This window comes from Typopeltis vanoorti, chromosome 14 (genome assembly GCF_054136105.1).
Source record: "Typopeltis vanoorti isolate ZY-2024b chromosome 14, IOZ_Tvanoo_1.0, whole genome shotgun sequence".
In the NCBI taxonomy this organism is placed as follows: Eukaryota; Metazoa; Arthropoda; class Arachnida; order Uropygi; family Thelyphonidae; genus Typopeltis; species Typopeltis vanoorti.
In genome coordinates, this window is record NC_143562.1 from 31,913,373 (window position 1) to 31,935,312 (window position 21,940).

General features: G+C 36.0%; 1 protein-coding gene across 3 annotated transcripts in view; it reads right to left on the bottom strand.

Annotated features, from left to right (window-relative positions):
• The window catches only part of LOC150099344 (coiled-coil domain-containing protein 86), a 30,685-nt gene extending 8,909 nt beyond the window's left edge, over positions 1-21,776 (bottom strand). The window contains exon 1 of one of the 3 annotated variants that reach the window (XR_016549387.1): positions 21,211-21,407. Coding sequence is in view for 2 of the 3 variants with exons in the window: in XM_090404160.1 (XP_090260286.1) it covers positions 21,662-21,683 (22 nt within the window). In the remaining variant the exon portion in view is untranslated. Of the gene's footprint in view, positions 1-21,210; positions 21,408-21,661 lie in introns of those variants that run through there. The other 2 variants (XM_090404160.1, XM_090404161.1) reach the window with 2 other exon arrangements.
• Positions 21,777-21,940: the final 164 nt, after the last annotated feature.

A 21,940-nucleotide genomic window follows, 5' to 3' on the forward strand; every position in this document is an offset into this window, starting at 1 on the left:
TTCTCAACAATGAAATCTGACCATAGTAATGTTAAAGAAAAGTCAACTCAACAAAACAATAGCTTATGGTTAAACAATTATTGATTTAAATAATTGTTTAACCATATAAATGAATTTAAATGAAAACATTGCCTTTAAAATGAAGCAAATTATAACACTAAAGAAATTATTTATGTTATTATTATTATTATTATTATTATTATTATTATTATTCAGGCCTCCATGGAGTCAAAAGACTCATCGTGGGAGGTCCTTCCTAAGAAACACAAAGTCTATTAAGACTCATCGAGGGGAGGTCCTCCCCCCTGAGAAACACAAAGTCTATCATACCACTCCTTAAACTCATTGACCGTTCTCGCTCTCACCACTCCATCAGGCAATGCATTCCGTAGTTCAACCAGCCTCCATGCAAAGAAACCACTCCTCACCCTCTTGCAAACAGTTTCCTTTCATAACTTCCAGGGATGGCTTCTTGTCATCACTCCTTCCCGCTGTTCAACCAAGCGAAAGAACTCCCCAGTGTCAACCCTGTAACCACCTCTCAACAGTTTAAGTCTCAATCATATCACCTCTCCTTCTATCCACCAAACTCTGCAGTTCACATTCCCTCAGCCGATTCTCATAACTAACATGGTACAGTCCTGAAACCATCTTTGTTATCTGCTTTTGTACCCTTTCCACAGTTAATTTATCCCCTTCAAATCCTGGGGATCAAATCTGAGAACAATAGTCTAAGCGTGGTCTGATCAGAGACTTATACAACAGAATGATAACCCTTTTATCTCTGCAGGTCAGTGTCCTTCTCATTATTGCAGCAATCCTCTGTGTTACCTTCATCACCTTTGCAATATATATCCCTTAAATTTCAGGTTTCTATCAATCATCAACCCCAGATCTCGTCTCCCCTAATTCTTCCAGTATAACTCCTCCCATAGAGTATGCAGCATCATATCAATGTTTCCCAAACCTCAAGCCCTTACATTTTGCTGCATTAAACCGACACCCCATTCATTTGCCCATCTATCTAGCTTATTCAAATCCTCTTGCAGGGCTACCACATCTGCACTATTACTAATAATCCTTCCTAGCTTTGTATCATCCGCAAACAAATGAATATGCCCTTGCAATCCACTGACAATGTCATTGATATAAAGGTTAAACAATATAGGTCCCAGTACTGAGCCCTGTGGGACCCCACTTGTAACCCTCTGCCTCCTTGAAACTGTCCCACCATACACAACTCTCTGATACCTATCGGACAGCCAATCCTAAATCCAGTTGACTAATCTGACATCCAGACCCATGTGCTGCAACTTAAATATCAGCTTATCATGTGGCACCCTGTCAAATGCTTTTGCTAAGTCTAAGAAAATGGCAGTATATGCCTTTCCCTCATCTAATGCTCTTGTAACTTTATTATAAAAGGCTAGCATAGAAGAGTCATACAAATGTTAACTCTTCATCACCATCAAATGCACAAGTTGATGGTTCATCTTTGCTGTTTCTTTTTATTAAGATCACTCTCCATAGTATTAATTCATTTTGGCTTACTGTACAGTATTAATAAGGAAGATTATGTGTGTGAAATAAGAAGAAGACAGCAAAAATGAAGAGAAACAAAACTACCCTTTATAATATCAAGCATGGAAACTGTGTAATATTGTGGGATGCTCTCGACTGCATGCATGCAGAGTAATGCAGTATTGTATAACTAAATGCATAGTTTGAAATGTTGTATTTATGAATGTTTAGCATTCTTTTATTGAAATTAATGTTCATATTTTTGATTTGTTGTTGATACTTCATACTAGGAAAAAAATAACTCGTAAATCTCGAAACTCATAAAGTGAGAACTTATAAAGCAAGAACTGCCTGTATTTTATTGACAGTCTCTGTTTCCTACCAGGTAGTCTTTGAATGCTGACAATGCACCCTTTTCCTTGAACCTCTCTTACTAGTTGCTATTCTTCTGATATCAACAGCAATATCTGCCAACCCCCACATTATTAGCTAACACAAAATACCACAAAAGACTTGCATTTAAGAAGCTATTTTACTTAAATTAAGAGAGTCTCCCATCTACAGAATGTGAACCTCTATAAGGGCTTTTCAACTGAAGGTTGAAAAGCTCTTATAGAGGTTCACATTCTGGCTTGTTTTACAAACATAGCTAGCAGGGTTTTCCTCTTGCAACAAAGATAAATTGGCCAGAGAATACTATATAAGCAAGTAGACAGTCATATCAGCCTATGCCGATAAAATTAATCTAGGTTTCTTTTGCCCTATCTAGGTTTCTTATGAAGCCAAGTTACTTGGCTATAACAGGCCACTAAGCATAAAATCTAAGATTAAAATAATAATTATTATTATACAGCCACCTTCATGGAGTCTGAAGACTCATTGCAGGAGACCCAATCTATCCATACAATATATCATACCGCTCCATGAATCCATTAACAGACAAAACATTTACAAATCTCCAAGCAAAAAATCTACTCCTCACACTCCTACTAACCACACCTTTATTCAACTTCCAGGGATGACCCTTGTTCTGTCCCTTTAGCCAAGTGTGAAAACATTTCCCCCTGCATAGATCCTATAAAACCCTTTAAGCAACTTAGATGTTATCATATCACCTCTTTTTCTCCAACCAACTTCTGAAACCCACACACAGTTTCAATCTATTCTCATAGGGAACATTCCACAGGCCACTCACAATCTTGATCACTCGTCTCTGAATCCCCTCCACCACTTCCTTATCCCCAAGAAACCCAGGGGCCAGACTTCAGCACAGTAATCCAGATGTGGGCATATGAAGGCCTTATAAAGAGGAATAACAATTTTCTTATCTCTACTTGTTAGTGTGTTCATCGATAGCTAAGTAATCTTATGGGCCACCTTAGTAACCTAAGCAATATGTCCTCTAAACTTTAACCATCTGTCTACCACCACCACCCCTAAATCTCTAGCTTCATCTATTTTTTGGAGTACAGTGCCATCAATGTAACATGGCTTGTAATCTATTTATTCCAAAATGCATAACTTTACATTTCTCTACGTTAAACTGATACTCGTTATCTTTTGTCCATACTGACAGTCTAATTAAATCCTCCTGCAAGCTCTCCACATCACCTTGATTAACTATTATTCTACCTAATTTCACATCATCAGCAAACAACTGAATATTTCCTTTCAGTATATTTCATATATTATTTATGTACAAATTAAACAGCAGTGGTCCCAGCACTAAACCTTGCAGCACACTACTAGTCACCTGTATTCACCTCAATTCTGCCCCTCCATATACCACTTTTTTTGATTCCAGCAGCCACCCTCTTATCCACTTAACCAGTGTCGTATCCACCCCCATTTGTTCTACTTTTTGTAACAGAGTTCCAAGTGGTATTCTGTCAAATGCCTTTGCAAAATCATCATGTAGCCATTTTCTTTATCCAACTCAGCTGTTACTCTATTATAAAAAGTTAGTAAATTACTAAGGCATGATCGACCCATTCTTGAATTCTCTTTTTTTACCGATTTTTCTAATACTTTTACCACCATGCCTGAGATACTGATTGGTCTATAATTTGCTACTGCAGTCTTAGCACCTCTCTTATGCAAAATAATTATTTTGCCCTTTGGTCACTCCCTTGGAACTCTACCAGAGCTGAGACTTAAATTAAAGAGCATAGTCAAAGGCATTGCCAGTTCCCTTGCACATTCTTGCAAAACCCTAACTGATATCCCATCTAATCCAACAGCTGTATTTACATTGAGATTCTGCAATATTCTAAGATCCTCCAATTCATCCACCTCTGTTCCCACATTAGTTTCTGTCACATAGGTTAAAGCAGTAACTTCACTAGGATGATATACCCTTGCAAAGTCGTCACTCAGTAACTCAACTATTTTATCCGCTTCTGGCTCCTCGTGACCATCACCACTCATTAAGGTTAATCTTCCATAGTCATTCTTCCTCTTACTTGCCACATAATGAAAGAGCTCTTTGGGATTTCCTTTGTCCTCCTTGGCTAGATTCTTCTCATAATCTGATTTTGCCTTCCTTGCCATGCTGGTCACCTTTCTTGCCTTAGAGTTTGCTGGTTGCCTTTCTCTTTATATATCCCCCACAGCATTTTCTTCTTTTGCAGCTCATGCTTAATGATATTACTCACCCATCTAACTCCTACCTGATTAACCCTCCTTACCCTAGGTATAAAATTTAATACTGCTTCCTCTAGATGACTCTTAACTATATCCCATACACTACTAACATCCTTTTGGAAGTTTATTTTCCACTTGGTTAGACTATAATAAATTTAGTTTAATCCTTTACCCAAGTGTAGGCAAACAAAGTTTGCGCCTGAAGTAGTTCAGGACTGAGGCAACTCGTAGTAAAGGTGGACCAAGCTCTCATCACGCCTTGTCTCAGTATCTCCCATAATGCAAAACACATCTCCTTGTAGACATGTATAAATGATTATGAATGATATGTTAGCACAGTTATGTGAGGAGAAAGGAGTACATTTTGTGAATGTGTGGGATGAATTTGAAGGATGGATGGAACTGTGTAAAGAAGATGGGCTGCATTTAAATGGTTTTGGTGTGAGTCTGAATGAGAGATTGTTGTTGGCAGGAGAGGTAATGGCTGTAATGAATATCTCTGAGATGGTGTGAGGTGATATGAAAAAGCAAAAAAGCAGGGTAAGGAAGCTTGCAAATGGAGAGGTGAATATCATGAAGTAAATGAGAGAGTGGAAGCACAACACAAACATGGAAATGGGGGAGGAGAGTCAGGATGGATGGAGAGACACTTTATAAAATGTGGATGTTGGATTCAGAGATGAATGTATAAGTGGGTGAAAAAGGATTGAGGTGGCCTGGGATAAGAGGGGGGAGAGCTTGGGTGTGAGGAAAGTTGTAGAATTAGTGGTAATATAAAGGAAGGGACTGGGGAAGGTACTGAAAAGTCACATCAGGAAAGTGATGTTCATAGGACTTGTAGAACCAGAAATGATTTCTTATGTTTGTTTACTAATGCCAGAAGTGTTCAAGTGTTCAAAATAAGGAGAATGAAATTGTTGCACTGATTGAGTTTATTCTCCCCAAAATTGTTGGGGAGAATAAACTCAATCAATGCAACAATTTCTAATTATCAGGCCACATATGGTATAAGAGAGACATGGTTAGATGAGGATGACAACCTGACAGGAATAGAGATGAACAGATATGATATTTTTCATGAAGACAGAAAGGGAGAAAGGAGTACTGCTGATGGTGGCAGATAAGTTGTGTCCATCTAAGGTGGATTTGCAAAGTGCAAATAGCAGCCATTGTTAGATTGTGATAGAGTGGAAATTCTATCTTATCACAGTCTGACATGCTTTTCCAAACATAAGAATGAGATAAATACAATAAATTGCCTCTAAGTGTAGAATAAGTATTATGTATATATAAATCAAGTGTGTTCTGTTATGAAAAGGTTAAATAAGTATGTATTTTATGCCATTCACGAATGTGGTTGATTTAATATTGAAGGTGTAAAACATTAGCAGTGCATTATAAAATATGTATAAAAGAATTATAAGATGTAAGCACAAATTCAACAGTTGGGGGGAAGTCAAGTCCAAAGGTTACGCGAGGGAGCATCTCGCCCCAAGTAAACAACGTGACGTCAGTGTACGTGCGATAAGCAGGGCAGATAATGGACGCCATGACGTAGTAGCACGTGCGAGTTGGCTGGACATCGAAAAGGGCGAGAATCGCAGGGAAATATAAGGGTCATGCGACCCTGTAACAAGGCTTTTTTCCTGGATCTCCTGTGGGTTGGTCTCTCGTAGTGGCGTAGGGTGCGAGTGCCCTCGATGTCGGACGGTGCCCCAGTATCGGAGAAATCCCGATAGGCAGCTACGGTCTTGGCAGCCGTGTTCTCCGAGAAAAGAAGCAAGTCTGGCTGTCCACAGAAGGCCAGTTTCCTGTGAACCTATGAAGCACTAAAGAACCGAAAGGGGAAGATAAGTAAACTTTGTTTATGTTTAACAGAACATGTGCCATGTTAATATGTTATGGAAAAGAAGAACATTAATGATATAGGATAAGATTGTATTGCTATCAGTTTAGAGGGATATTGAATTTAATCTTACTATCTGTCATTGTGTTTAAGTTCGCTTTTATATTGAATGAAGTTAAGGATATGTTAGAGTAAAGAATTGGCATAATATAAGGAGATTATGAAAGATATGAATGCTATCTTGTGTAGTCTGACAGAGCTACGGAGTTTTAGATTGATTGTGATAATAGTACATGATTAATGCATTAGCGAAGGTTAATATAATTCTTACTTTAGGAAGCTACTGTATAATATTTTATAAGTGTAATAGTAGTGTTTGAATTTTATATACCTTGTCTGAAACTCCCTTAAGATGGGATTTAATTTAGTGTTATTATGTGTATCAACTTTTGAGTATAATAAACCTTGCTTTTGATTCTAACAAAGGCTTTCTGTGATTTCTGGAATCCGATGCACCGCTTATAAAATATTAATGCGAACCTATGCGGGATATTAGAAAAGAGTAAATTTTGGCCACGTCTGCAGAGTTGATAGGTATCATTAAGTACTGTCCTGAGATTACCTCTTGATTGTTAATATTAATAATCTAATAGTGCTAAGTGGCGCAGCGAAACAAATAAATTTCTTGGCGTTTTTACGAGAGGTAAATCTCAGACACTCTGATACTGCCTCGTTCTCGAGGAAATTCCATTGTCCCTCAGAGGTACCACGTGCTACCCGATAGAGTGTATTACGGAGACATAGCATAAAAGGTTAAAATAGTTGTGATAAGGAAGAAAGCGACACAACATAAATGGCGATAGGATATTGACAGAATAAGGTTAATATAGAAGAAGGTTTAGGTTAGAAAAGATTGAATAAAATACAACCATTGTACAATAAAAAACTACAATTGGATACAACACCATGATTTTGATGCAGTATGGTGTGAAGTAGAGGTGAACAGGATGAAATATTTAGTTGGGTGTTGTTATTGACCTAGTAATATGGAGGGTAATGAGAAGGAAATGTATAGACAAATTAGCCCGGCTAGCAAGAAATGAGTTATCGTTATGAGTGAGTTTAATTATGGTAATATAGACTGGAATCAAGAGACTATATCTGGAGGCAAAGAAAATGAATTTCCAGAGTTTTTAAGACATAACAGAGGGTATACGAGGATCACGGGTGTAGGATTTGATCATCTCATCAGATGATATTATTATAAATGGGATGTCAAATCTTCCACCAGTTGGTGAAAGTGACCTTGCAGGGTGACCAGTCATTTGAGGATGTCTGTTAGAAAGGAATATAGCTGTTTGAAAAGCTCAGGAAACAGCTTGCAGCAATAAACTGGAAAGAGGAACTAGATGGAAAGCATATAATTGCTGCTTGGGCCCAAATCAAGAACTGTTTGATGGAGGAGACAATATCCGAATGTATTCCAAAGGTCAAGAGGGTAAATAGAGCAGGTGTGCAATGGATGAATCGAGAGATAAGGTGTGCAATCTGGAAGAAGTTATTATGGAAGAAGCATGAGATGAGTGGTTATAACAATCAGTTGCATGAGAAGTGCAAAGAGCAGGTGAGGAAGATGACTCACTTGATAAGAGTAGCAAAAGTGCAGTAGCTAATGTGGCTAAAAAAAGCCTAGGGAATTTTTTCAATATGTGGTCAGTAGAAGAAAAAATGATTATGGAAGAATGGCAGTGACTGGTGAAAATGGAGGTGATAACCACAGCAGAGGATATAGTTAAGGTATTTAATGAGCCAGTTATAAAAGTATTTCATTCTTGTGAATGTGAAATCATGCAGAACTTTAACAGAGTGGGAAAGGAAGAAGAAGAACTGTTAGGAAGTGAGCAGGAAGTATATGAGGAATTGAATAAACTTGATGTAAATAAGGCTGCAGGACTTGAAACTATATCACCACGTATTCCTGTGAGTTAACAACAGCTTTTACATATCTTTTTAACATGAGTCTTGCACTGAGCCAAGTTCCAAAGGAATGGAAAGAGGGTAAAATTCATAAGGGAGGTGATAAAACTAGGGCTTGGAATTATAGGCCAGTCTGTGTGTCTGGAGTTCTGGTTAGAGAGTTTCGTTAGGGCCAAGATTCAGAACTGGGTTGACAACAGAAAAATACTCTATGGTGGTCAGTATGGGTTTGTTAAAGGAATATCATGTTTTACCAATAATAAAGTGACAAATGCATTGGATAAGCTGGTAATTAAAATGGAACGGATAGGGCTAAACAGTGGATTAGTTTGCTGGATTGGAAATTGGCTGTCTGATAGGTATCAGCGAGGGTTACATGTTAAATTAACACGGGATAAAATTACATTGCCAAAATTACACAAGGAAGAAATTACATATAGATAAAAGTACACTAAGAAAAAATTACACAAATTTGAATATTCACACCGAAGTTTTTTACTATAGAGCTTTTAAATTTTTATGATGAACTTTATATTTATTTTCAGATAAGAGTTCCGTTAATTTTGTAATACTTCATAAGACCTACCTGTTCACTTTAATTCGATTAAAATATTATTGGTATTTTGCTGTCAAATTAAACACATGAACTTTCTTAATATTACAAAAATTACTTTTATTTTAAAAAATAATAAAAAACAAACACTAACTCATATAAGCTATATGATGTAAAAAATCCATCTAATTTTGTACAATTAGAGTCGTAATTTTGTACAATATTTGAAATACATTGTTTTAACGAAATGTACCTACGACATCCTGGGTTTTGTTGACCAGTTAAATGCTGCAAATTGTTTGTATGTTATAAAGATAATTCTTTAACAATGTTATCTAAAAATTTCCAAACAGTTGGATGGGAACACTGAAAGAGCAACTGAAGTCCATAGTGCCATTCTTCAATACAATTTGTAGTTCTAGCTATAGAGTTGGCTGCAGAGTGTCTATGGTTCCAAGTAGAAATACTGAATAGAGGTTGTCTATAAGTGCCGTTCCTGAGCTGTCGACCTCAAATATATGTACGTTCGAAGTAAAGGAGAACTTGCTCGATTTATTCATTATATTCGTCTAAATTAGAGAACAGATCAGCAACTTCTAAAAATGTTTCTATCACTTCTTCTTCTGGTAAAAGTGCAAGTGATTGTAACATTTTAATGTGTACTGCAAATGACTGATTGGATTCATATAGAGATTTTAGTCCACATTCATTTACTTTGCATATAATAGATTGTGATAAGTGGAAAAAGCAGCCACCAATTTCGATGTTTTCAAACACGGTACAGAAAGCATTCATTGCTGCTGTTTCAAAATCGGTCAAAATTTTTCGTGGTCAAGCTTGAGGAATTTTCTCTAGTAACATGTTCAGCATCTTCACGTATATTTTTTCCTTTTTCCCTGGTAGAAGAGCCAGTAGACAAGGAAAAGCGACGCCTGAATCATATTGGAAATGGATACTGTATAACTGATAATATATTTCTGGAACCGCTTTAAATGTACCATCTGCTAGCCAAAAATCGTTAACTACAAGTTGATCTAGAAGAGGCTTGTGACCAATTAGTATTATACATTCTGGAACTTCTGCACTGGAATCGTGAATAATCCATTTAGAATACTTCTCTGATATTTCAAAATTTTTGTTATCTGGATTTGACGGAACGTTTCCAATTGTTTTAGTTTTGAATCTATTTAATCGCCTTGTCATGGAGCTCTTTTTCGGTAGGCACATTTTTAATCCATCTGATACAGTCACTAAACTGTTAGCTATAATTGCATATATAGTTAGCTACAATTTTTGGTAAATTTTATTTTATGTGTAATTTCTTTCTTTTTTCCTTTTAATTAATATTTTGTTTGTGTACTTTGGTCCCTGTGTAATTTTGTCCTGACATGATCAGCGAGTTGTCTATGGAGGAGCAATAAACAAGAAGAGGAACGTTACTAGTGTACTCCAAGGGTCTGTTTTGGGTCCATATGTAAAGGATATCGGGAAAGGTCTGAATGGTGATATGCAGTTGTTTGCAGATGATGCAAAGCTGGGAAGAGAGCTATCAGGAGGAGAGCAGATGCTGTAGCTTTGCAACAGGACTTGAATACACTGGCTGAATGGGTAAATGAGTGGGGATACCAATTCAATGTTGTGAAGTGTAAGGTTTAGAAATTTGGGAAACAGAGATGGTATGTAGAGTACACAATCAGTGGAAATATCTTGGACGAGGTAGAGCAGATGGGAGATTGGGTGTGATTGTAGATAAGGACCTAAAATTTCTGGGACATGTTGCTAAAATTGTGAGGACAGCACAACGAATAATGGAAATGATGCAGAGGGCACTGACTTGTAGAAGTAAGGATGTTATGGTTCCCTTGTATAAGGTTTTGATCAAGCTACATAGGGTTTCAAAGATATGTACACAGTAATCCATATGTAGCCTGATCAAAACCTTATAAAAGATGTATTTGAAAAGATCCAGAGATGATTGACTAAGGTAGTTTCTAGTCTCTGGAATGTTGAGTATGAAGAAAGATTGAGAAAATGCAATTTGCAGAAATTGGTGGATAAGAGAAGAGGGGATATGATCGAGACAAAAGATGTTAAGAGGTTATTACCAGATTAATGTCGGGGAGGTTTTGCATAGAATGGGTGAAGATAGGAAGAGAACAAGAGGTCATTCCTGGAAGCTGTATAAGGAGAGTGTGAGCAAGGGGATGAGGAGCAGGTTTTTTGCATGGAGAGTGGTGAGTGATTGGAATGTATTGTCCAAGAGTGTGGTGAGCACGGATACAGTGAACATATTTAAGGCACAGTATGATAAACTCTGTGTGTGTGTGTGTGTGTGTGTGTGTGTGTGTGTGTGTGTGTGTGTGTGTGTGTGTGTAATAGTGGGACCTGCCACAATTCCAGGTTTTAATAATAATAATACTAATTTCAGCATCTTTTCCTTGAATTCTAACAGATACAGTTATCATGCAGTTAATATCATGTATTATAATAAGTGCTATAATTTTCAAATGCTATTCAATATTGTCTTTTTAATTGTGTACATTGAAAATAGTCTTGAAACCAGATAGAAAATTCTGCTCATATTCAATACATATTTCCAATATATCTTCTTGATCTATTCCTCAGCTAATCTTCTTGAATGGCAAGCAGTCTCAAGTAGAGTGATCTGGGCAAATATAAGAATCGGGAACTGGACAATGAGACTTATTTGTGCCTATGGTCTCACAGAAGATTCTACTAAGGTAGAAGTGGAGGAATTTCAATTGAGGCTTTAGAAAAAGCAACTGACACAATGAAAAAGGAAAAGTTGGTCCTTGTTGGGGATCTAAATAGCAGAGTAGGAAATGATTTTCAGACATACAAAAATATTTTGGGAAAATTTGGAGAAAAGAGCAAAGCTAATAATAATGGCAAATATCTGTTGGATTTCTGCTCAGGACATGGACTGGTTATTACTAACACCATATTCCAACATAAAAATGTGCACAAATTCATATGGAGAGAAGAGGCAAGGAATAAGAAAAGTCTCATTGACTATGTTATTGTTGATAGTGATGTTTTCTCCCTGGTGCAGGACACCAGAGTGTACAGAGGATTTGAAATTGGAAGTGATCACTATTTAGTCTTATGCAGGATAAAATTTAATTTCATATTAAAAAGAATAACATGTAAGAAAGTTTTAAAGCGAATAAAAGTTGAGCAGCTCTTAGATGTGAACTGTAGACTAAAATACACAAAGATTATTGAAGAAAAAATGAAAGAGTTTGAGAACAGGAACCAAACCTCGGAGATTCAGTGGCAAGCATTGAAGAAAACTCTTATGGATTCAGCTAGAGAGGCATGTGGTGAAGTTGTCTGCAAGGATAGAAAAATAAGAACTCCATGGTGGACACACGAAGTTAAAGAAGCAGTGAAGGAAAAGAAGAAAGCACATCAAAGGTTCCTGGCAAATAAGTCAGCTTGTGCTCTTAGAGAATACAGAAACAAATATAAGAAATCTAAACACTGCATAAAACTAGCTAAACAAAAGTCATGGGAGGACTTTGGCAAGAATATAGAAAATAAATATCAAGAAGGTGGCAAAATATTCTGGAAGTTGTTGAAGAAGCTTAGGAATGGAAGAAAGAGTGCTGTAAAAGGAGTTAGAGATGATAAAGGTGACATGAAAATGGGAGAAAAAGATATCCTTGAAGTATGGAGTAATTACTTTGAAAAACTGCTAAATGAAACAAGCAGTGATGACAGCACAGTGGTAAAAAACACTGACCAGGCATGCAGTCAGGAATACATATCCATACTTGAAGTAGAAAAAGCCATCAGATGCTTGAAATGTGGAAAGGAAAGAGGAGTAGATGATATTCAACCAGAAATGCTGAAGTATGGTGGTATAAAAGTCTTATATTGGCTGCACTGCAGAGTTCAGAATGTCTCGACAGAGGGACGAATTCCCAATGATTGGAGTAGAGCTCTCATAGTACCCATATATAAAAAGGGAAATAAAACTGAATTTCAGAATTACAGAGGTATTTCCCTACTGAGTGTTCCTGGTAAGATATATGCAAGTATACTTGAGAAATGGTTGAAATGAATTGTGGAAGAAAAGCTTGGTGAAGAACAAGCTGGATTCAGGTCAAATAGAGGCTGTTAGGATCAGAATCTTCACTTTACGACAAATAGTGGAAAAATCATGGGAATATAACAAAGATTGAGGTTTTTTAAATTGATATTTAGGTTTTGTCGATTTGGAAAAGGAATATGACAAGGTGCCAAGAGAGAAGCTGTTCAATATGCTACAGTTATATGGTGTCAATGGGGCATTATATCAAGCAATACTTAGTGTTTATTTGAATTGTAAGTCAGCAGTTAGAATTGAAGGAAGTACAGGAAGAGTTTAATGTTAATTCTGGTGTGAGACAAGGATGTACATTATCCCCTCTGTTATTCATTATCAATATGGATCACATTATGAAGGGAAGTGGTATTAAACATGATATCAAAATTGGAGATGTTAACGTCAGCTCTTTGCTTTATGCGGACGATGTTATACTTCTAAATAAATCCATTACAAGTCTGCAAGTTTCACTGACTAAATTGAATAACTGTTGTAATAGATATGGTATGAAGGTCAGCAATAAAAAGACAAAGCCAACGAAAATGTTAACTGTGTTGTGAACGGAGAACCTGTGAAACAAGTAAAACATTTGAACTACTTAGGCACGATTTTTAGTGAAGATGGTAAATTAAATATGGAAATAGACAACAGAATCAACAAAGCTGGTATGGTAGGAAGTAAATTGAATAAATTCATATGGAATAACAGAGAAATTAGTCGGAACACTAAATTAGCTGTGTTACATCCTAAATGAAGCACTTTATTAAAGAAACAATTCATTCACGATGTAACAAGTTCGAAAAATCAGCTGAGAGAAAAAAATTGTACTCGAACAGAAGAAATAAAGTACTAACTCTAAATAGAAATAGAATTACCTTCTTTTAGTAGAATTGTAATACCATGTAAAGAACTTCGTGTATAAATTAGTGTTATATGAAATGCATCATGTATACAATGAATGGGTAAATTAGAAGTAAACATTAGTCCAAAGGTCACGGGCAGGCCTGAGGTATTGACAATATCAGAAAGCGACACACATTCGTTTCCTGGAAGGCACTGGTAGTGATCCCGCGATATGTCAAAGTTCCCGCTGATGAAGTGAGTAGCGGGCAGGAAAAAGATTGCGGAAAGTAAGAGGGCGCTATCACGGTTAGTAACAGGGTGCTAAAAAGGGGGGAAGTGAAGGGAGGAAAAAAGGGTTTGCACCCCTTTCTCAAGGCTTCCCCCCCTTTTTAGCACCCTGTTACTAACCGTGATAGCGCCCTCTTACTTTCCACAATCAATATGCTACAGTTATATGGTGTCAATGGGGCATTATTATTATTATTATTATTATTATTACGGGCAACTCCAGGGAGTCATTAGACTCATCGAGGGAGGCCCCAAATCATTTTCATCACAACTATTCGACATTCATACAGTATCTATCATACCTCGCCTTAAACTCATTCACTGTCACAGCATCCACCACAGACTCAGGGAGCGCATTCCACTCATTCACTACTCTAAAAGTAAAGAACCCAGCTCTAACACCTTTACTAACCACACTTTTGCCCAGTTTCCATGGATGTCCCCTAGTCCTCCCACAACCAGCCCTGTTCTCAAAAATATCTTCTGAATTAATTTTATAGAAACCCTTCAGTAATTTGAATGTCTCAATCATATCTCCCCTCCTCCGCCTATCAACCAATTTTTGCAACCCACAAATCCTCAACCTGTTCTCATACGGTTCATTCCACAGACCTGCTATCATCTTGGTCACTCGCCTCTGGATCCTCTCCACCTCCTAATACTTAGTGTTTATTTGAGTTGTAAGTCAGCGGTTAGAATTGAAGGAAGTACAGGAAGATGGTTTAATGTTAAATCTGGTGTGAGACAAGGATGTACATTATCCCCTCTGTTATTCATTATCAGTATGGGTCACATTATGAAGGGAAGTGGTATTAAACATGATATCAAAATTGGATATCTCATCATACAGCAAAACAGGAACTACCTGTTTTGCTGTATGATGATTTGACTTCTCTTATGGACCGGTAGTTCCTGATGGTGTTTCTTGGCGATAGTTCGATATCGGAGGGTGCGCCTTTCCCTTCGATGTCTGAATTTCTGCCGGTACTGAAGCATGAGATGTCGGCACATGCTGCCTTCACTGAAAGTTCTGAGAGAATACTATCGCGGACGTATATTATGAACCGGCAGCTAGAAACGATGATGACCCGAAACAGATCGCGAATAGACGAGGAAAAAAACGCCAGGTGTAGAGCATAGTTTAATCTGATGACCATAGTGAACCACCACGTGGACGCAGGCTTATGGAAGTATCGAAAGGTAATTCAAACAAAGAAGGCCAGTTCAGACGGACCTGGAGATCCTACCCCAAGAAATGGTAAAGTACAGATTTTGTTATATAATTACCCAGTCGGAAAAAGGGAAAGATCATTGTAGGGTATTAATTGAGTACGGACAGTATTTGAGAACTTTAAGTGATTATTTAGCAGTGGCTGATATCCATAAGACAAATTGTTAGGAATGATTATAGATGATTGTGACTAGCTTAATATGCAAGACTAAAATAGTAGGTAGAAAATTGAGTAGAAGTGTATAATGTGTATATTATGTGTGTTAAGTCTCTAACTCAGAAGAAGGATTTATTGTTCATGTATTAATCAGTTTGAAAAAGTTTGATTTAGCATGTCCTTGAACTATTTAGAAAATTAACCTCCTTTGAGAGTAAGAAGAATTGTTTGGAAGAGATCTTTTGTAATTTTGTATGTGATAGGATTAACTTGATGCGATAAGAATAGTAGAATTTAGTATCTCAGTAACATTAGAATGTTTGTTAGTTTTCTCTTGCGAGTAATACTACTGAAAGGTATTTAGCTCAACTTCATGTCATTTGCTATCTATCCCAATATGCAGTTACTGTGTTTAGCATGCTTTATAAGATTTAATTGATTTACAAAGTGTTAACCTCTTAATTCGAATTTTATTTAGTATTGAGCATAATTGAGTGTATGAATTTTGTATTGTATTTTAGATATTCCAATAAACATGTCGTTTACCTGAACCTGAGTCATGCCTGATTACGATTCCAAATTACCACTTATAAAAATAGAACCTATTTTGGCGGGAAGGATTTAGAAAGTGAATATAATAATAGATTTAGGTCACGACTGCAATAATCTGAATTTATACAGCAGTTTAAATAAGATATTGTGTAAGAAAGCTAAGAATCTAGTATTGTCTCCCTGAGTAAGGATCGTTTCTACTATAGGATACTGGCTGGCGCAGCAAAATATAAATTTGCCAGTATCCGAAGAGGAAACAATCCTAGATATAAGAATAAGATTAAAGTAAGAGAAGAAAGAATAAATAACAAAAGGCAAATATATAACAATAGAGCAGCCGGTAGGATTTTGATTGTATAAGGTTTTAGGTAAGAAAGGATAGATTTATGTAAACAACTAATTAAACATAAAACATCGAAAAGCATAGATTTAACAGCTGTATACAAGACAGTGTTCAAACCAGTTTTAACTTATGGATCTGAGAGCTGGGTCGTAAGTAAAACACTTGACCAAACACTAGAGACCGCAGATATGAGAGTCCTGAGAAAGATTAGAGGCGTGAACAGATGGCATCAATGGCAATATCATATTAAAAATGAGGATATTAGGAAAGAACTTGATATTGTCAGCATCCAGGAATGCATTAGCAGAGCTAATCTCAGGTTTTATGATCACTTAAACAGAATGGGCGAGGAAAGATTAGCAAAACAAGTGTTCTCTGTCAGGTTGGCAGGAAAACAACCCAGAGGAAGACCAAGATATAGGTGGATTGATAATGTACAAAGTGCCTTAGACGATAGAAATATAAGATCTGATAATGTTGGAGTCTTGACAAGTAACAGACTGATTTGGAGGGAAACTGTAGATAGGAAGTTAGTAATGATGTAAATTTTTCATGTAGTACTATCGTATCCTATACACCCCTTGAGGATACATGGCAGGAATTTGATGATGATTTCCAATATAAGTAACTTCCATGATTTATTTGCTCACAACTATATCAATATCTTTTCTTAGACTTGGACTTATACTTGTAACCAGTACTTTAATTGTAAAGGAACAATTTTATATCAGGAAATTATTTTATGCACACTGGCTTAATTGGCTATGAGTGAATTGAAAGGAATACTAATCAAGTGTTACAACAAAAGAATATTTGCATGGTACTGTTCTACATTTGTAAATGGCTATCCTTGATTGGTTCCACAAACTGCACTGTTTCTATGAGCAGCTTCCCCTGTTTCTATACCATTTCTATGAGACGAAGCTGATAATTAAAGCTATGGTTATAGGAGCATGAATGACAGACAGATGCAAATATAGTTCATGTTAATGGAGACACATCATATTGATATAATGGTAGAATTCACATGTTCTCTCTTATAGCTAGTTTCATCTGTTTCAAATTTCTTGACTGATGTAGACCTGGCTGGCCAAGCAGACAATATCTCTACACTTCAATCTACAGGCTGCCATTTCAAATCCCACTATGACATGGATGTTTGTGAGTACAGCTGACCCCTTCTTTATGACTACTGGCTTTACCACCCACTTTATAACTGGCATAAATTCTAGTATGACTACATGAAATTCTGTACCACAGAAACTGCGCAATCAGGGTCTGCATCCTTCAGTGGTAAGTATTCCATTGACTGAGATGACAATGTACAGCTAAGAATAAATCTTTTAACTAGTATCAATGATTTTAAATAATCGAATCAACATGGTTTAATTTTTGTCCAACAATTAAGTTTTGCATCAGAAAATACTGTATATATTATTATTATTATGCGGCACCTCCAGGGAGTCCAAAGACTCATTGAGGGAGAGTTTGCCAACAGCATCAAATGACTGAACCCCTTCCAACTACTAATCACACTCAAACTTGCTTAACATTTTGCGTGAGCCATTAGTAGTAGAGGCTCTACCAATTAACCAACCTAATACTTGCATTAATCATGCTGCTATTTGTAGATTAATTCACAAGTGAAGAGGAGAATTAGTATATAGCTTGTAGTTGTAACTTGTAATTTGCATTGTTCTTCATTTATTATTAGTTTAATTCAAAATCTTTTTTCAGTGTAGATATTTTTGCCCTCAGAAATATGTAGAAAGAGGAAGAGTGAATTTGAGATTACACACTTCGGTATGAAGAACCTAATTCTAGCTTTGTTCTAAAATATGGAAAGTGATGATCCATTATTATTTAGTAAAATCCATGAAGTCAACAGACTCATCATGGAAAGCCCACTTAACCAGCAGCATGTCTATCATAATGAGCTTTGAAGTTATTTACACCATCTGCATTCACAATGCATTCCACACACTAACAACTCTCCACATAAAAAATCTACTCCTCATGCCCTTCTTCACCACATCTTTATAGAACTTCCAGGGATGCCTCTCGTTCTTCCCACCTTAACATCTACTCTTTTTATAATTCTTCCTGTATTAATCTGGTAGATAGAATCAATTAAATAACTTTTAATTGATTCTACCAGATTAATACATTCTACTTTTAATCAATTAAATAAGTCTCTATCAAATCTAATCTTTTCCTCCTATCCATGAAACTCTGTAATTCACATGCTCTTCTAAACCAAACACCCTAGTGTCCTCATATCAATTTGGACGTTTGTCTTCGGACCCTTTCTAGTGTTTCCACATCACAATGAAATCTAGGTAACCAACCATGAACACAATAGTCCACATGTGGTCTGATCAATACCTTATATGCAGACACCACCATTATCTCCTTATCCCTACTTGTCAATGTACTTTTTATCATAGCAGCAATACGATGTGCAGTCTTTGACTGAAGTTGTGATGTTTCCTTGGAACAGTCCACTGTCTACCATCACTCCAGGATCCCAAATCTCATCCACTTCCTGAAGTGCATCTCCACCAATACAGTACATAGCCTTATATTTCTGTATCCCAAGTGTAACACTTTGCATTTATTAATATTAAAACTGCAATCCCACTCATTTGTCCAAGCTAAAAGTCTATTCAAATATTCCTGTAGAGAATCCTTTCCTTCATGCTTACATGGTGATCAGAATACATTATGAAAATTATAAAAACAACTACCATGTTAGAGTAAAACTTTAGTTTAATATAAACCAAATAAACACTTGACGTTTCGACCTTCACATCAAGGTCATCACCTGGAGCATACACATATGCACAAAGAAACAAGCTGCACTGCAATCTACATGGCATGCTAAAATTACTGACCAACCGTTACAACTATTGGCCTGACCTCTGGTGAAAAAAAAACCACCCTAATCTTAACCATAATGGTAGCATAAAAATCCCAAAAATCTGGATGGCACACAGCCCACTTAGTTTCCAGCAACCCTGACTTTAGGAAACTAAGCAATTTTTTTCAGCTTTTATTGACCACTATCCATACCAGTTGGTTGTAATTTATATAGATACTTATATAAGTAATCTCTTATTTTTATCTATTATTTATTAATTTTTTCCTTTTTGTAAACATTTCGCTATCCACCTTAATTTAATTTTGATGTAGCAAGGTTTTTTTTTTTCCATTTTCACCAGCATTCAGGCCAATAGTTGTAATGGTTGATCAGTAACTTTAGCATGCCATGTAGATTGTAGTGCAGTTTGTTTCTTTGCATATATGTGTATACTCCAGATGATGACCTTAATATGAAGGTCGAAATGTCAAGTGTTTATTTTGGTTTATATTAAACTAAAGTTTTACTCTAACACGGTAGCTGTTTCCATAATTTTCATAATGCTTCCTGTAGAGAATTAACATCAGAACTACTACTGATAATTCTACCTAACTTTGCATCATCAGCAAACATTTAAAGATCCCCAGTCAATCCACATGAAATATCATTAACAAATAAATTAAACAGTAGGGGTCTAAGAACAGAACCCAAAGACATACCACTGGTCGCCTTCCTTTTCTGAGACTGCTCCGTCATACATGGTTTGCTGGTATTGTTCAGAGAGCCAATCTCTGATCCATCTAGCCAATATACTATCCTACCAATATAATATTCCTACCCTCTGCAGCTTGTATACCAACTTATCATGTGGTAATTTATGAAATGCTTTTGCAAAGTCCAAGAATATCACTGTATATGATTCTCCCTTATCTAACACATTTGTCACCTTATCATGAAACATAAGCAGATTGCTAAAACAAGAAATGTCCTTCACAAACCCATGCTGACCTTCATAGAGAATTTTATGTTTCTCAACCCAACCCTGTATTCTATTTTTAACCAATTTTTCCAACACTTTGATCACAACTGCAGACACAAGACTGGTCTATAACTGGTAACTTCTGTTCTCAAACCATGCTTGTGGAGAGGTATTATTTTGCCTTCTTTCCACTCTTAGGAACCTTCCCCATTGCAAGACTTTCATTAAATAACTAGGTCAAGGGCATCATGGCTAACTCTTTTGTACATTCTTTAAAAATATGTGATAAGTCATCCATTTCCAAAGTCTTATTAACATCTTACCCAAAAAACACTTGATACAGCTCTAATTCTCACCTCCCTTATATATGTTGCACAGCATCATTCACACCACTATGATATATGCTGATGAAGTGTGTGTGTATATATATATATATATATATATATATGAAAACATCAGGTAGCTCTAAACAGTAAATCCTATAACATTTTAACTTTTTGCAACAATAAATAAACAATTCATTTCATTCCGGTGTGGCATCATATGGTTCTAATGCTGTTTCCAGGAATGTTACTTCCTTTCATGATGGCATGCACATGGGAATACTACCTTACCTCCCCTATATACATACACACTTTACCATATTTTGAAAAAAAAAAATATCCATGTGTATTGCAAAGTAATAGATAGCATTAAATAATTTTACTGAAATTAAAAAAAAAAACGCACTCGCAGTCAAGAGTACTTTATACCGATGGAAAACATCAAGGATTGGAGGTGTCACGTAGTAATAATAATAACATAGCCTTTCTTGATTTACTCCCATAGCATCTAAGGAACGTACGTTGAAATCTTAAGATGCTGATAAAGACGCTTCGGCTGTTAATCAAAAAATGTTCGCACTAGTTATTAATCCGACCTGATCTTAATAAAATTATTAGAAAATAGTCGCTTAAAGAGTCGTGTAACTATGCCTGTTTAAACAGTCAGCAAACTGTCATAACTGTGACAGTTCTGCATATACTTTGACAATATCAAAAACCATACATCGATATATATATATATATATATATATTTTTTTTTTTTCAAGATACGAGTGGGGGAAATCCGACCAGGACATAAAGTAAAATATTATTAGTGTAAAGCCCAGCTGGACCAATGGTTTTTGGTGTGACGACCAAGAAATCTAAGTAAATGTTCCAAGCAAAAAATGAAAGAAAAACTTAATTATCACATTAGCCAATGCGACCAGGATATATGTTACTGAATATTCTGGTGTCAAGCCTAAGAGCTAAGTGGTACTTACTTGAAATTCCTTTTCAATAATTTACATAAAGCCTTGAATTATCAAAAAAGTTACAACTATTTCAAAACTTTACCACGTGGTGAAGTAAAACTATAATGTACACACTTCGATATCAAGACTCCATCTGTATTAAAACGGAGAAAAACACAGACATTTATTTATTGACGAAAATGAGTCGAAAAGTCTACATCGGTACATTAAAATTATCGAAAGAGACATTATTAAATAAATATAATTATTCTTCTACAGTATGATAATGTTTATATTTGAAAGTTTTAACAATATTGGAAGTGACTGAGTAAACCTTTTACTATTAAAAGAGGAATGAAGCACGAAGATACCCTTTCACCCATCCTATTCAATTTAGCCGTAGAAATTGTATTACAGAAACTCTAATAGATAACATGAGTAGAAAATGGATATTAGGATATGCATAAGATAAACTGCCTACTTGGATTAAATGCTGAAGACATTAAAGTACCATTCAGAAAACTCACAACATCTGCTGAAAAATTTGGATTATAAATCAACTAGGATAAAAACTAATATTTAAAAGTAAGTAAAAACAACCATCAAGATGGAACGAGAAGTCTGCAATCAATAACCTGAAATTTAAAAATGTCACTTCTTTCAAATATCTTGGAACCTCGAGATAATTAAATTTAGAACAGAAATACAAGCTGAAATACATGCCTTCAGTAGATCTTATCATTACAAAATTTATTATCTT